This window comes from Plecotus auritus (genome assembly GCF_963455305.1).
Source record: "Plecotus auritus genome assembly, chromosome: 8".
NCBI classification, from domain to species: Eukaryota; Metazoa; Chordata; class Mammalia; order Chiroptera; family Vespertilionidae; genus Plecotus; species Plecotus auritus.
In genome coordinates, this window is record NC_137782.1 from 95065102 (window position 1) to 95082475 (window position 17374).

At 53.0% G+C, this 17374-nt stretch overlaps 1 protein-coding gene across 1 annotated transcript in view; it reads left to right on the plus strand.

Annotated features, from left to right (window-relative positions):
* Positions 1-11139: 11139 nt before the first annotated feature.
* The window catches only part of ZNF831 (zinc finger protein 831), a gene marked incomplete at both ends in the record, with an annotated part of 59965 nt that continues 53730 nt past the window's right edge, over positions 11140-17374 (plus strand). Inside the window, 2 exons of the mRNA XM_080684557.1 lie at positions 11140-14763; positions 15809-15936. Of these exons, the coding sequence (XP_080540683.1) occupies positions 11140-14763; positions 15809-15936 (3752 nt within the window). The remainder of the gene's footprint in view (positions 14764-15808; positions 15937-17374) is intronic.

A 17374-nucleotide genomic window follows, 5' to 3' on the forward strand; every position in this document is an offset into this window, starting at 1 on the left:
TGCTGTGCTTTCTCCATATGCCATGGGGGAGAGTGATAGTCACAGCAGGGATCAAGACAGGCCTCTTCCTTGTCACTTAACTAAGAACGGTGCCTCTGTATCTATAATCTCAGATCTTTTTGTACCCAGACCTGCCCCAATGCCCCCATTGTGCAGTTGAAGAAGGAAAGGCTGAGGGAAATGAAGATTTTCCCAGAAAGAATCACAAAGCACTGTTGGGCAGCTGGATCTGTGAAGGCATCCGCTACAGTTAGTGTGCCCTACCCGCAGCACTCCAGGCACATCCCTGTTGTTCCCTGCACCACTCCATCACTAGCCTCCTGTGTGTGTTCAGACATCACCTTCGCAGTGAGGTTTGCCTGCCCATCCTGTTTACCATGGCAACCCCCTTCCTTGCTGCCCCTCCCCCCACACTCCTATCCTTCCTTACCGTGCTCTCTTTTCCCCATAACACCATTCTCTGATACATTATATAACTGACTTTTTTAAAAAAAACTTTCTTATCTGTCTTCTTAACTAGAGTATAAGCTCCATAACCTTTGGTTCCTGGTGTACCTGCAGGAGACAAACACAGAACATAGCACCTGGCCCTGGGGCGGGGCTCCGTGAATCTCTGAATGGGTGCAAAGACCAGTTTCCAACAGTGCACACTAACTTGGAATCGTCATATACTCCATTTAATGTCATACCGGAGGCGAATTCATCCCACCACTTTCTATTTGAAATATTTGACTCCATAACCTAGTGTTTGTTAATGTGTGTGTCCATCCCCATCCTTCTCTCCAGTATCCAGCCAGAGAGGCATGTGACGGCCACTCCATGCCCTTGGAGCCAAGGTAATAGCTCTGCTGTGTGACCTGTCACCTCTGTCCCAGCTAGTTAGTTTGCATTCCAGAAAATATTTTGGATCTAAAATGAATGTCAAAATATCTGCAAGTGCTTGAGCTGGAGTGCCCCAAGAAATGGAGGAAGATCATCTTGCTACATGTTAAAATGCAAATTTATGGGCAACCCAGGCTCTTTAAACAAATGGGTGAGAAAAGAGGGTAAAGGTGGGCAGACACAGAGGCTGTATCGTATCAGCACCGAGCTAGGCTGGAAGGGTGACCGGTGCTGAAGAAGGGAAGCCGAGGAAACTCGGGTCCACGGTGTGTCAGGGCCCTCTGCTATTTGAAGAAAATGCCAAGTACAATGCCATGTACAGGGGATTAATCAATAATGACCCCTTCAATGCTATGGCATTTATCGGTCCCAGCTCTGTCCCCTGAGAAAAGTGGGTTATTGGTGGAGTCACAGTGTTGAGGGATGTGGCCGGGCAAAAATCACCACTGGTCAAAATTACCCTTAAAATTGTTTAGTTAGGCCCCATGCTGAAGTCATACGTTTGTTCAGTTAGCTCTTGCTCTCTAACAACCCAAAACAGAGGAATAAAATGATGCCATTTATTTAGCTTGCAATTCTATGGGGAGGTGTTTCAGGCTGGGCTCAGCTGAGTGATTTGTCGGATTGTGGCTGGGCTGGCATACTAGTATGTGTCTGTGGGCAGCAGCCGGGTCTGCCGGGGACTGGATGGGCTGGAGGGCTGTCCCCTGGGATGGCCTGTCTCAGCTCCACAGGTCTCTAATCCTCCAGGCAGCTAGCTCAGGCGTGTTCTCCCAGCACAGGCAGAGCAGAACATGCAGGTTCTCCAGCCCTAGTCTTGGAACCAGCTGACCATCACCAGTGGCACCCTGTTCCCCAGAGTAAGGGGATGAAGACCAAGTCTCAATCTCTTGATGGAAAGAACTGCAAAGTCCCCTGCACAGTCTGTGGAGACAGGGCTGTAAAGGGTCGAGCCTCTAACCGTGTTTCTCAGCATCTCCAACTCAGCTAGTCTTCCCTTGGGTGTTGAAACTTGTCTTAAAGCCTTGTTTAATCAACAATGCAGGAGGGGGCTTGTATGTTTGGTGCACCTTATACCCCAAACCCTGACACCGTGCTCACTAGTGAGAGGCTCATGGTGGGGAGGCCCAGGGGGCTCAGCCTCCAGGGCCTCGGGTTTTCTATTTGCTGGGCACTTGCTTATTGACTTGACGGCTGGGACAGTGCCAAGTGGTTGGCATTAGTTCCTTTTTTGCCCAAACTGTGAAGCTGAATTCAAGCTCATTGCATGTGGAGCGACTTTGGGAGTGTCTCAGGCATCAAAGACAGGAGCAGTGTGGTCCATGCAAGGGGGGAATGAATGTCTTCAGACTACAGATTGATGGACGTAAGTCTGGAGCCAGAAGTCCAAAATCAAGTGTGGGCCAGGCAGTGGCCCCCTGGAGGTCCCAGGGGAGGAGCCCTCATGTCTCTTCCAGCTTCTGGTCACTCCAGCTATTCCATGGCTTGTGGCTGCATCGCCACAGTCTCTGCCTCCATGGTCACCTCTGAATCCTCTGTCTTCTTACAAGGACACCAGTCATTGGATCAGGGCCACCTGACTCCAGGTACAGATCCTCCTGCCTTGGAGCTCAAAACAATAAAACAAAGAGAGAAGGTAATTTTGGAAAACCTTTCTCTCAATATCAGTATCTATTTCTCAAGATTATTGTCTGACCAGAAATCCTTGTTTGCAGGCTGGGGGCCAAGTCTCACCTGTTCTGTCTGTCTTCCTTCTTCTTGAGGGACTGCACATCCCAACCACTTGACTTTGGGCAAATCTCTCCACCTGTCTGTGCCTCGTTCCCCTCCCTAGGACCCCTCCAGTGCCTTCCTGATGGGCTGTTATGGGGGTCAGGTGACTAGGGGCAGTTAAAATGCTTGGACCAGTAGCCAGCACAGAGCAGGCGCTATAGAAGGCTTAGCTATGTCTGCTAAAATCTGTAAAAGTCCTCATCTTCCTTTAGGCAGATTGACACCTCGGGCTGCCCAAGGTAAGTGACTGAGTTGGAAAAGGAAGAGAGAAAAGCGCATTCATCTTTCTCAGCGATTGCTCCCATTCTGCACAGAGGCTACGGTACTGCTAGATGGTATCTGCTTAATCCTCTGCCTTCATCTTCATTTCACAAAGGAGAGTTCTGACGTAAGAGGGACTTGCAGAAGCCACTCAGTGGGGTTGGCAGCAAACTAAAACTGGAACCCTGGGGTCTTCCTCAAGGCAACCCCAGGTCTGCAGGATGGCTGGGGGTGCCCTGTCCTGCCAAAGCCTCCCTGACATCAGCCTTTTCCCTGCAAACATCTGAACCTCCTTGGCCATCTACAGGGAAACCACATCATTCGTTTATGAAAATCAGGCAGTTGAAGGGACACATTCCTGGACAAGCCCTCCCCCCACAACTGCCCCGACCCTGCACCCCGAGTTTTTGAGGATAAACTCTCTCCTGGCTCACTTATCTCAATGTGCTTTGTCACCCAGAGGAATGAAATTGGGTGAAGTCATGGCAAGAACCATTGTGTGTCTGGAGCAGCTTGGGGAAGGGACCCAGGTTTTGGGGACCCAGGCAGCCCCATCTGGTCACCCTTCTAGATCACTCCAGGACCTGACAGAACTCAGAGACACCCTTGCTCTCTGGGGAAACTCACCCATACACATAATTTAAGCTGTACTTTCTTTTGGGTCCTGGTGGGCCCAGGTGCACAGGTGGGCAGGCAGTTGGAGGTTAATGAGGTGTGAAGACTGGCAGTGCTGCCCCAGAGGCCAGGGGCAGGACCTGGAGATGCCACCTGGAAAAAGTGGGGCCTTCAGTAGATGAGCCAGGCCTGGCCGACCATCTTCCCTTCCTGCTCCGACTGGCCAGAGGGACACCAGAGGACTGGGGAGCCCGTGGCTGCAACCTCGGGGGCCCAGGAGGAGGGAAGGTCAGATCTCTCTGGAGGGGCTAGGTAGATCTCTCAGGTCAAGATCTTAAATGAGAGGTGCAGTCCCCCAAATATGGAGCCATGCCACTCAGTGTGCAAGAGCATATGAGGGCTCCACAGATACACGTTTTAAAAGATTAATAGTTATATATTTATTGCAATGGTTCTTAGAAAAAATGACAGCCTTCTCTTTTTGGTAATGATATAGTCCTCCCCCTTTCTTCTCCAGTTATTACACTGAGGTATGTACCTCGCATTTCTTGGCTAGTGAGGATAAACATCTTTTCAAATGTCTTTTTAAAATTGTTTTGATTAAAAATTTTTTTAAATTAATAGACCTAAATTTTTAGAGTAGTTTTAGGTTTTAGAAAAATGAGAGAAAGGTAGGATTCCCAAATACCACCTACCCTCACCCCTGTACAGTTTCCTCTATTATTAACATGCTGCATTCTTGTGGTACTTTTATTGCAATCGATGAGCCACTATTACACATTAGTATTAACTGAGGTGCATCGTTTACTCCAAGGTTCAGCTTGGTGTTGCATATCCTCTGGGCCCATCGTTATAGACCTCACACAGCAGTTCACTCCCTGAGCATCCGCTGTGCTCCCCCTGCTCACCCCCCTCCCCTCTGACCCTCGGCAACCACTGGTCTTTTTACCATCTCCACAGTTTTGTCTTTTCCAGAATGTCATAGAATTGGAAGCACACAGTATATAGCCTTTCAGGTTGACTTTTTCACTTAGTGACATGCATTTAAGTCTCCTCCATGCTTTTTCATGGCCTGATAGCTCATTTCTTTTAGGCGCTGAATAATATTCCATTGTCTGGATGGAACACAGTTTATTCATCACCTATGGAAGGAGGTCTGTTTGCTCCCAGGTTTTGGCAATCATAAACAAAGCTGCTATAAACATCTGTGTGCAGGGTTTTTTTGTGAATGTAAGTTTTTGGCTCATTGGGTAATGATATCTTTTTTTCTTTTTAAATCCTACAAGATGGTTTTTTAGAGAGTGAAGTGGGGGGAGAGAAGGAGGGAGAGAGGGAGGAACATTGATGTCAGAGATCACATAGATTGATTGCCTCCCGCGCCCCGACCAGGACTGGGAGTGAACTCGAAACCTGGATACATGCCCTTGACCAGGAATTGAACCCGGGACCCTGCGGTGTGTGGGCTGACACACTAACCACTTAGCAACACTGGCCAGGGCATCTTTTCACTTTTTAAAAGTTGTGAAATATACCTAACGTAACATGTGCCATTTTAGCCATGTTTAAGTGAGCAGCGAGCGGCCCTGAGCACATGCACACGGCTGTGCACAGGCTTCTGGAGTAACAGTGTGTCAGCAAGACAGCCCAGCCCCGGGTGTGCGAGGCGTCGGCATGCAGGGCGGGCTGAGGCTCGGGGACTTGTCCCTGAAGCATTTCAGCCCCTATATTCTTCCTGAGAAATTCTGTCTGTTTAACACATTTACAGCATTTCTCAGCGGCCACCTGCCTCAGGACTCCAAAAGTGAATTTTTGAAACCTACTTCTTGGCCCAGGCCCCTTGATTTGTTTTTTAAAATGGGGCCTTGGGAAGGCTCACTTCTCTCCCTCAGGTTTCTCCTGCTTCTCTGTGAGACGCTGTGCACTCACGCAATGAAGATTCCTGGCGTGGGGCGGGGAGGGGGCATGGAGGAAGCGAGGGGCCCATGGAGCCCCCACGTTGTGGCCCCTCAGGATGGCAAGGGGGAAGCACTGGACAGTGAGTCCAGCTGACAAGTGCCCTCTCCTGGGAGGAGGTTAGCCAGTGCGTTACCCTGCCAGCAGGGATCAGCTGCGATGAGGAGATGTGGCTTTTGCTGTGCTCGCAGAGCAGGCTGCAGAGAACAAAGCAACAGTGACAGGTGTGTCAGTACCGCGCCTTTCCTGCAATGCCTATTTTCAAGCCTCCCCCCCGCTCCCCGAGGCAGTCAGTCTGGGTTTCTTTGCTCTCACCCCACCTCCCACCGAGGCTGGGCTCACTCGGGGCACGTGGGCTCAGGCCTCAGCACCCCAAGCAGGCCTGCACTGAGACCCCCTGGAGCTCGTTGCCCTCTGTCCCACCCGTTCCCTGGTCCCCGGCCGCTCACGGGTGCTGTGGAGGTCAAATGGGCTGCCTGGCTCCAGGTGCCGAGACTGTCAGTCCCTCCCAGCAGGACACATGCTGTGGATGTTGCTGCTCTGTGGCCTGGGGCCTCCCCAGTTGCCCGGGGGACAGGGTCCAGGTCATCCCTGTACCCAACTCCCCACTGTAGTAGAAGTTGAGGGTCCTCTCCCGTCCATCCTGATGGTCTGCCTCCCACCTGCTCCTGAGGATGGCAGAACTGCTCGCCCTCTGGTTTCCTCCTTCGGTTTAGGCTCTGGTATCCAGAAGGCTCTGTCCCGTTTCTGCCACAGCAGCTGTGGCAGAAGCCCTGACCATCAATCTCTCTCCGCACGGACCAGCTGTAGCCTGCCGAGGGCCATGCGGCTTTCTGGGGCCACCAGGCTGGCTTGGTGTGTCCACTCAGCCAGCTGGACCTGCAAGCAGTGGCCCTCAAAGCGTGATGGCTCCCCCCACCCCGGGTGGGGTAACTGAGATGTGTGTCTGCACAATCTTGGTGTGAACCCCCATGAAGCTCCAGCTGTCACAGTGGGACTCGCTTCACAGCTCCGTCACCCCGCTTTCCCACCCCCCTGCAGCTGTTTCCTGGGTCACCTCCCAAATAAGGTCCTGGTAATGACATCCTTTACTTGGGACCCAACCTGAGACAGCACCCCTTCCCAGAGCCTTAAGGGAGCCTGCTGCACTGACTTCTGAGGGAAGAGAAAGGGGGTCAGAGGCATGATCGGGTGGGGGAGCAATTGCGCATTAATAGCTCAAAATATTATGGAGGATTTTTGAAAACTGGGTGAGTCAAGCTCTTGCTCCATGCCTGGCACTGCATTCTGTGTTGTCACAGGCATCATTTCACCTGGTCCTCCTTGAGCTCTGCCAAGTGACCTGCTCTCAGAGCCAAGGGAACTGGGTCCAGGGGACCCCCAGCAAGGAGGGCAATGAGGCTCAGGAACTCAGGTTTGGTGGTCTTGGGGAGCATGGTGAAATTCCTCAGCTCGTAGGAAGGATGCAGCTCTGTGGTGTCAGACATAGTCTTCCACTATGTCAGCGCTGAAGAATTATAGTAGCCACCTACTAATCTCTAAAGATGTGTCTTTAAGTCTTTCCTTTGAAAAGTATAAGGTCTCTCTCTCTCTCTCTCTCTCTCTCTCTCTCTCTCTCTCTCTCTCTGAGGCAGGTGGCATGCTACTGTGAGATCTATAATGTTAGATGAGTTTGTGAGGAACAGAGAATGGGAGAGTCCCAGGATAAAAGAAAAAGAAGATTCATGTGGCACCTGCCAATTACTGCCAGTTCCAGGCTATCAACATAACATTACAGAATCCAAAGTTGGGGAGAGGTACCACACCATTAGATGGTATTTCCACTATAATGATACAATCAATGTAAATAATCTCAAGAACATTGAGAATGGAAAGATGTAATAAAATAATTAGTAAGTGATGAGTTTTGAGTATTTAGTAACCTATTACTGTGGTAAAATTTACATAACATTAAATTTGGAATTTTAACTCTGTAAAGTGTACAATCAGGGGGCAGTACATTTACAGCGTGCCACGACCACCTGTTATCTGGTTCCAGAGCATTTCTTTTCTTCTTCTTCTTCTTTTTTTATTTTAATAAATCTTTATTCAGATTATTACAATTGTTTCTCCTTTTTCCCCCCATAGCTCCCCTCCACCCGGTTCCCACCCCACCTTCTGCCCTTACCTCCCCTCCACTGTCCTCATCCATAGGTGTATGATTTTTGTCCAGTCTCTTCCTGAACCCCCCATTCCCCTTTCCCCCTGAGAATTATCAGTCCATTCCCTTTCTATGCCCCTGAATTTATTATATTCACCAGATTATTCTGTTCCTCAGGTTTTTAATTCACTTGATTTTTAGGTTCACTTGTTGATAGATATGTATTTATTGTTCATAATTTTTATCTTTACTTTTTTCTTCTTCCTCTTCTTTAAGAATACCTTTCAGCATTTCATATAATACTGGTTTGGTGGTGATGAACTCCTTTAGCTTTTTCTTATCTGTGAAGCTCTTTATCTGCCCTTCAATTCTGAATGATAGTTTTGCTGGGTAGAGTAATCTTGGTTGTAGGTTCTTGCTATTCATCACTTTGAAAATTTCTTGCCACTCCCATCTGGCCTGCATAGTTTCTGTTGAGAAATCAGCTGACAGTCGTATGGGTGCTTTCTTGTAGGTAACTAACTGTTTTTCTCTTGCTGCTTTTAATATTCTCTCTTTGTCTTTTCTCTTGGCATTTTAATTATGATGTGTCTTGGTGTGGTCCTCTTTGGATTCCTTTTGTTTGGGGTTCTGTGGGCTTCCTGGACTTGTAAGTCTATTTCTTTCACCAGGTGGGGGAAGTTTTCTGTCATTATTTCTTCAAATAGGTTTTCAGTATGTTGCTCTCTCTCTTCTTCTGGCACCCCCATAATTCTGATGTTGGTAAGCTTGAAGTTGTCCCAGAGTCTTCTTACACTATCTTCAACTTTTTGAATTTTTTTTTTTGCTTTTTGCTTTTTCGGTTGAGTGTTTTTTGCTTCTTTGTATTTCAATTCTTTGACTTGATTCTTGTGTTCCTCTAGTCTGTTTTTGGGTCTCTGTATAATATTTTTTATTTCAGTCAGTGTATGTTTAATTTCTAGTTGGTCCTTTTTCATATCTTCGAGGGTCTTGTTATATTTATCGGCCTTTTCTAGGAAATTCTTGAAAAGCCTTATAACCGTGGTTTTGAATTCTATATCCAGTCATTTGTTTTCCTCCATTTCTTTCGTTTGTGATCTGTTTCTTTGATGCCGCATTTTCACTGCTTCCCTGAGTTGGTAGGGTAGATTTGTGTGCTAGGTTTTCTATAGGGCCCAGTGGGTCTGCCTCCCCAGTTAACCTGAGGTGGACACTCTTGGTGCACCCCTTTGTGGACTGTGTGTAGTTAAGTCTTCATTGTTGTTGGTATCACTGGGAGGAATTGACCTCCAGGCCAGTTGGCTGTAAGGATCAGCTGTGTCTATGCTGGGAGAAGTTCGGTGCTGGAGACAGCCTTATAGGATTAGACTTGCCAAATTGCAAAAGCCTCTGTGCTCAGCTTGGATGGGGTGGAGTCTCAGGGCAGAGCAGACAGTCTTGGCTTCCCGTCAGCCTTGCCCTTGCGTGCACGCGCGCGCCTTCAGACCTCTGCCTTCCCCAGCTCCCGAGTCTCCACCCGAGAGTCCAGATTCCCCCCCACAAGAGTGTGGGTCCCCAGGGGCTCGCCTGGAACTGGGGTTCAGTGCAGTCAGAACTGGGGCTCAGTGCAGTCAGGAGCTTCTGACTCCCTTCCACTAGGGAAAGCCTGTGGCAACCTCCGCAGCCTTTGTACGCACTGGCATGTGTGCGCCCCCAGACCTCTGCCTTCCCTGGCTCCCGAGTCTCCGCCCGAGAGTCCAGATTCCCCCGGTAAGAGCTTGGGTCCCCAGGGGCTCGCCTGGAACTGGGGTTCAGTGCAGTCAGAACTGGGGTTCAGTGCGGTCGGGGGCTTCCTTCCCCTTTCCACCAGAGAAAGTCAGCCAGGTTCTCAGCCGCCCTTTCTCTCTGCGCGCACAAAACCCTTTGCCGTACCTCCAGTTCTCTGTGAGCTTTTCTCTTTCCTTCTAGTTGTAGAATTTTCACTCAGCCAGCTTTCCTGTGGTTCTGGATGGTGTCCGTTCTGTCTTTTAGTTGTAGTTTTGAAATTGTTGTGCGAGGCAGCAATTTAGGTGCTTACCTATGCCGCCATCTTGGTTTCTCCTGGTTCCAGAGCATTTCATCACACCTCAAGGAAGCCCTGTACTCAGCAAACAGCCATTCCTCATTCTCTTTCCACCCCTGGCAATCACCATAACTTGTTTTTTGTGTGTCTATATATTTGCCTATTCTGTGTTTTTCAGATAAATGGAATTATACATATGTAACCTTTGGAGTCTGGCTTTTTGAACTCAGCATAATATTTTCAAGGTTCAAACACGTTGTAGCATGTTTTTAAGTTTTTTTCTCTTTTTATGGCTGAATAATATCCCACTATATGGATATAATATATTTTGCTTATTTATCCATCAGTGGATGGATATCTGGGTTGATTTCAACTTTTGGCTCTTTTGAGTTATGCTAGTATGCAGGTTTGTATTTGAATACCTATTTTCAATTCTTTTGGGTATATCCCCAGAAGTTGAATTGCTGGGTCTATATTTAACTTTTTAGGGAGCTGCCAAATTGTTCTCCATGTGGCTGCACCATTTTACATTCCCGCTAGCAATGCAGAAGGGTTCCAATTCCTCCACATCCTCATCAGCATTTGTTATTTCCAGGTTATTATTATTACCATAGCCATGCTAGCTGGTGAGGAGTCACATCTCATGGCATTTTTTACTCACATTTTTCTAATGACTCTTGATATTGAGCATCTTTGCATGTACTTGGGCCATTTGTGTATCTTCCTTGGAGACATGTCTATTCAATTCCTTTGCTCAGTTTTAAATCGAGTTGTTTATCTTTTTGTTGTTGAGTTGTAAGAGTCCTTTGTCTTTTCATTTCCTTGATGTGTCCTTTGATGCTCAAAAGTTTTTAATTTTGATGAAGTCCAATTTATCTTTTTGAATTGCTGATTATTTTGGTGTCATATCTAAGAATTGGTTGCAAAACCCAAATTCATGAATATTTACTCCTTTGTTTTCTTCTAAGAGTTTTATAGTTTTAGCTCTTACATTTAGGTCTGTGATACAGTTTGAGTTCATTTTTGTATATGGTGTGAGGTAGAGGTTTAACTTCATTCTTTTGCATGTGACATTCAGTTGTAGTACCTTTTTAATATGTTATTTAATTGTAAGTTTATATAATTTAACATTTAATTATGGCCATGCTTAACAACTGGCTTGCAAAATTCCTGGAAACTTAACCATCAGCTCTCAAGAGCCAGTGTGAACCGGTCTGAGCTGGCTCCTGCGTGCCACTGCCTTTGCCATGTAAGCTGCATGGCAAGTCACCTCCATTCTCTGAGCCTCACTTTCCCCTTTCCTGATATGGGGATGAGAGTACTTTTCTTGGGGGATTGTTGTCAGGCTGCAGTGGGTATGAATGCCTGGTGGACGGCAGGGAGAGTGTGCGTGTGATGAGAGACAGGTGCCCATGGTAAACTCTGGTTTTGCCTGCAGGTTACCTAGCATCCTGGGCTACACAGACGATGTGGGATGGAGGTGCCAGAACTCAACTGCCCTGCCTCACCTGCCAGGGATCAGCCAGCTCTTGCCCCTGGGACCCCAGGGGCCCCAGGTCGGCAGGCCTCACCACACCTGACTCTGGGCCCCATCATTCTGCCGCCAGAGCAGAGCCTGGCGCCCACTGTGTTCCTGAAGGCGCTGCCCATCCCACTGTACCACACAGTGCCTCCTGGGGGTCTCCAGCCACGTGCTCCCCTGGTGACGGGAGGCATGGACGGGGGCAGCGTACCCTTCATCCTCAGCCCCCTGCTGCACCCTGAAGGCCCTGGCCCTGCCCAGGTCGGGAAGCCAGTGACCCCAACGGTCACTGTGAACATTGTGGGCACTCTACCTGTCCTGTCACCAGGGCCCACGCTGGGCAGTCCGGGGAAGGCACGTAAAGCTGGCAAGTACCTGTGCCCACACTGTGGCCGGGACTGCCTGAAACCCAGTGTGCTGGAGAAGCACATTCGGTCCCACACAGGAGAGAGGCCCTTCCCGTGCGCCACCTGCGGCATCGCCTTTAAGACCCAGAGCAACCTGTATAAGCACAGGCGCACCCAGACACACCTCAACAACTCTCGGCTGTCTGTGGGGTCCGACGGTGCGGGGACCAGCCTCCTGGAGGAGGGGGACAAGGCTGCGGAGACCCCCGGAGCAGTCGGCAGGGGGGACGGCTGGAGCCTCGGTGCGGGTGATGGGGCTCGATCAGAGAGAGCCCTTTCTCCAGGTGTCCAGGGTTCTGGGCACTGCCTCGTGCCCACCACGCATCTGCCCCCAACTGCCAAGAGCCTAGATCCAAAGTCGGAAGCTCTTTTCTGTCCAGGGTCCACACTGGCTGACAGAGAGGCCCCTCTGAACTCTACCCACGCGGCTCCCGCTGGGTTCCCCCTGGCCAGCTCTCAGCGCGGGCGTAAACCGCCAGAGCAGAAGTCTCCAACCGCGGGCAGGGCGTGCTCCCTGCAGCCACAGGCATGGGCCTTGGAGAAGCCCCAGGACACCCGGGCTGTGGAGAGCCGGCTGAGGAAGTGTGAGAGCACCGACTCGGGCTACCTGTCCCGCTCGGACAGCTCGGAGCAGCCGCCGGCCCCAGGCAGCCCCCCACACAGCCTGTCAGATCACAGTGTGGAGTCCGAGAGGGAGGGTGCCCCATGGCCTGGGGGGGCCAGGGCTGAGCCCGGAGGGCAGGAACCCAGCCTGGAGCTGGAGAAGCGGCAGCTGGAGGAACGCATCGCCCGGCTCATCTCCCATAACCAGGCCGTGGTGGACGATCCCCAGCTGGACCATGTGCGGCCCCGCAAGACAGTCCTGTCCAAGCAGGGCAGCATCGACCTGCCCGTGCCCTACACCTACAAGGACTCCTTCCATTTTGAGATCCGAGCACTGGAGCCGGGACGCAGGAGGCATGGGGCCCTCTGCCCCGCCCGCTCCACCTGCGTGGCCTCTGACACGGCGCGGCCCCTCCTCTTCCACTCTGTCCCCACTCAGCTCTCCACCGCCATGGAATGCGTTCCCGTTACCAGGAGCAACTCGCTGCCCTTCATCGAGGGCACCAGGATGTGGCAGGAGCTGCTGGACCCCCAGGACACCCGTCACGGGAGGCGGAGGCCTCTGAGCCCCAGGTCTGTCCCTGCCCAACTGGGGGAGGTCCCCAGCAGTCACCCCCGGGCCCTGGTCAGACAGGCTGCGGTGGAGGACCTGCCGTGTCCTGCCCCTGGAGACACTGAGGCCCCCGCAGAGGACCGGGACAGAAAGCAAGCTGCAGCCGGGGAGGGGCCGGCGGGCAAGGGCAAGGCGGCCACGAGGAGGCCCAGCCAGAGGAAGCCCAGGCCGTTCTCCCAGGAGAAGTGGCAGGTGTACGGCTGTGAGACTTTCCAGAGGATCTACCAGAGGAGCGCCGGCCGCCAGCGAGGCAGGAGGGCCCGGGAGTTGGGCGCGGGCTGGGGCGCAGTGCCGGACCTGCCTGTGCTGGAGGAGGCGGTAGGGGGCGAGGGTGCAGCCCCGTCTCAGGACAGGAGGACCCCCGCTTGTGAGGACACTTCTGTGGGGGCCAGGCCAGAGCCTTGGGAAAGTCCACCAGCCACAGAAGGCTTCTTGGTGACCAAGCCCACCAAGCAGAGGGAGCCAGTGGCCAGAGCAAGAGGCAGTGAAGAGCCTGGGGCGGGCAGGGCCCTGACACCTCCTGCCCTCAGCAGCAGGGAACCCTGGTGTCCGGGCAGCAAGAGCCTTGTGCTTCTTCCAAATGGGAGGCCGGAGCTGGGGTGTCAGCTGCCCCTAGTCCCTGGTCCCCTCAAAGGTGGGGACCTGGAGGCTCCCAGGCTGGTTTTGCCAGACCCCAAGCTGGAAGGAGGCCCCGGGAGTGGCAGGGACACCAAGGAGCCCTGGCAGCAGGCCCTTGCAGTCCTGAGACGGCCCAGCGGGAGCTCTGGGGAGCCCCAGCCTGCTGGGGACAAGCTGCCCGCAGAGAGGAAGAAGCTGCGGGTGGAGCAGCTGAGCTTCCCAGAGCAGCTGGGGTCTCTGGGAGTGAGAGACCAGGCCCCCGGGGACCCAGCGCAGGACAGATCCCCACCCTCCTTGAACCAGGACAGTGACTCTGGGGACAGGCTGCACAGGAGTGCCGACGGCAGGGGGGCTTCTGGTGCATTGTTCTCTGTGCCCTCGGTGGTCCTGCGACTGGTGGGGCCCAGGCACGAGGCGCCTATGCGTGGTCCTGCAGCTGGAGCCCCCGGGGGGGCCGCCCCCCTGCCTGCCCAGCCTCCAGACACCACCTTCCCCCCCAAGTACCTGCTCAGGTTACCGCAGGGAGAGACACTGCAGCCGCCGCCTGGCGCCCCGGGGCTGGAGTGCAGCCAGGACCCTCTCTGCAGGAGCGGGCTGCCCCAGGACTCGGCCTCCTCTGCTGGGCTAGGACTGGGGACCCACCCCGCCCCAGGCCTGGCCCCAAGTAGAGCCGACAACTTGGAGGAGGACTCCAGCTGGCCCAGGCTGTGGAGCAGAAGAAAGGGGGTATCAGGAGAAGAGAAAGGAAATTTGGACACCAGCACCCCTGCAGCTGAAGCATCTCCAGGCTCTAGTGTTGGGGCCCCCTGGGAGATGGCCTCTGCCCTGCCTACCCCGCATTGTGACTCCGGGAGGAGTGAGGCCCGAGACGCTGGACAGCTCTGTGTGGGCAGCATGCGGGCAAGGGCCAGGCCCACTGCGGGTGTCTGGAGTCCCTGGACGCTCAGCAGGGAAGTGGCGGGGCCTCCAGGGCCCCTGGCGGGTCACAGTCCCTGCTGCCCCCTCGAGCCCAGCTCCGTCCTCTCGGTCCCTCTGCCCTCAGGCTGGCCTGAGCTGGCCCGGAGCAGGACCTCCGAGAGCTCTGGCCTCTGTGGGCCCCAGGGCCCCTTCCTCTCGTTGCGGGCCGAGCCCCGGCTCACCTGGTGCTGCTTGAGCGGCAGCCTGCCTCTGCCCACGGAGCAGAAGGAGAAGGCCACGTCTGTGTACTGGGCGCTGCACCGCCATGGGATCAGTGTCCCGGCCCAGGATGCAGATGCCCGGCCGGTGAGCAAGACAGAGTCGGGACGATGGACTGGGACCAGCCCTGCAGAAGGAGGGGAGACGCAGCCATGGAAGGTAACACAGCTTTGCCCTGGGCCCCGGGCTGAGGGCGCTGCCAGCAGGTAGGACGTGCGACGATGGAGAAGAAGTGTGAACAGTCCCTTGGCATCTGCCTCCGATAGAACGTCTTCCCAGCCTGTTCTCGAGGGAAGTGGGCTGCCACACCGGGGGTGGGGGACAGGACAGAACAAAGGCCCCAAATGCCAAACAAAAGAAAATCATGAAAAAAACTTCAAAGGAAGAATTAATTGTACCCAAGACTCTGGGTGAGAGATTTTTCCTAACGAGACATAAACTTTAACTCTGAGCTTCCTGGTAACAGAGGCAACATGTGAAATGAACGCTGCCTAAGAGAGCTCTCTGGGTCATCTAAGATTATAAACCAGAAACTCTTATTGCCAGATAGACTCCAGACAAGGGGGAGTGGGGAGAGAGTCCCCACCTGGTGATTAAATAGTTAGTCCACAGTCCACAGTCCCATTGAGAGGGATCCTACGCCTCTGGATTTTATAACGGGGGGTGTTGTCCTATTCTGGAGGTCTCACACGGGGCAACAGACGAGGGTGCGGGAACCTCAGTGCTGATGTCACTGTGGGGACAATGACAGGGCTGGGCCCAGATCCTGGCAGGCTGTTCTCCCAGGTGGGTGGGTGGAGCCAGAGGGAGGGGCCACGCTTCTTCATCCTGAGACTGGCAGGTTATAAAGAAGGTGTTAGGCCTGAGAGAGGGGCATTCAAGGCCTGGGTTAGCCTTCCTTCTCCGAGAGACAATGAGGTATTGGGCGCAGGGGTTCCCAGAGAGGGAGAACTGGGGGATGGAGAGGAGCTGGCCATGCTGTTCCCTAGGCCTCCAGGAACACCACACATCTGGGCTTTCCTCTGTGGACCCAGCCGGCAGTCCGTAGGCCCCACCCAGGAGCGCTTACCCTGTTTGGCGATGCAGCACTTCCGCGCCTTGACTTTCCCAGATAGGTGTCCTGTGTGCAGAGACAGAGCCCTTAGGATTGTCCCCACCAGAAGGGCTTTGAGCAATATGATGCCAATGTGCCTGGTATTTTCAGCTCTCCTGCCCAACAGCCCCAGGGATGACATCCGGGGACCCGGGGTCTGAGCCAGGATGGACGAAGGGACTGCCTCGGAGGAGGGCGAAGATGTGCCAGGGGAGCAGCAAGCAGAAAGCACCGAGAAGGTAGGTGTTTGGCCACCGCTGTCCCTTCCGCATGTGCCTGTCCTGTTGGTAACTACAGACCTTGGTCTCACTAAACCCCAGGAGAAATACCTCCCGGGATTCAAAAGGTGCCTCTGTGCTCCAGGGAAAGGGTGCCTGCCCGGGGCTGGGGTTTCAAGGGGACAGTACTCAGCTGGTCCCCACAGCCCTCTGGCTGTGTAATTTCAATGGCACCTTCCCAAGGCCAGGGCCCCAGTGCATATTTGAAATAACTGACTTGAACCACACTCATCCAGGTTAAGTCCTGAAGAGAAAGCATGTTAATTATTACAGCTTTTACTGCTTTTTTAATCATGCAAGGAATGCAGGTCTTTTGCAGAAAATTAGAAGATACAGATGAACAAAGAGAAAACAATAAAACTCCTAGTAATCTCTCCACCAGAGACAGTCAATGTCAGCATTAGATGCCCTTCCTGACTGTTCTCTACCACATGCACACGCACAGTGCACAGGCAGCACGTGGTTGGTGTGGGTTTTAATACCATTTTTTGATTGTCTTGCTCCTTTGCTCATAACCCTCCGTGCTGCCATGGCGCATGAGTTAGAAAGCCCGCTCTTGATCCGGCCCCTGCCCTCTCCAGACCCCCACCAAGCTTTCGGTCTCCTTTCCGCACAATCTCCTCCTCTCCCACTCGGTGACTTTGTGTGGTGTCGCTGGCCCTCTCCCATTCTCTAATAGGACTCTGACCCCACGTCCCTAAGACTCTCCAGCCCCCAGCAGCCTCCCCTTCCAGGCACGCTCAGCCTCTGCACCCCACGACTGTCAGTATTTGATCCGAAGCCTAGCTATGCTTCAAGAGGCAACTCAAACTCCTGACTCTGCCCTGCAGTGGCTCAGCCCTCCATGGCTGCAGGCACCCACTTCTGAGGCCCTGGCCCCTGCTTTGAGTGTCTGCCAGGACCAGGCGTCCAGACTGGCTATCGCCGAGGGCTGTTCGGTACAGGGCACTGCACCATGACTCCCCACTTTTCTCAAGAGGAAACTGAGACACAGAGAAGTCAGGTGATCTCCCAGGGGCCTGTATGCCAGATAGCGGTCTGCCCCAGGGTCGCTGCCCGCAATGGGCACCAGAGTTGCCTGCAGTTTCCTGTGAGGTTGGGTGGAACTCAGTGGGTCTGAGGGTGCGGGCTGAGGGTCTGCTTTCCTGACATCCCTGGTGAAGCTGGTTTGCTGACTCACAGCATCCTGAGGAGCCACGCTTCTGCCCAAACCACATCCTGTCCTTCACAGCGCCCGCCATCTCTCTGACCCAATCTCCTGCCGCTTTCTCCTTTTTAAAGACTCGGGTGGTAAATGGGGCTCACCCCAATAATCTCATCATCTTACTATACCCACAATTACTCCTGCAAAGTCCTTTTTGCCAGGGAAGGTAACATACTCACAGGACCTGGGGATTAA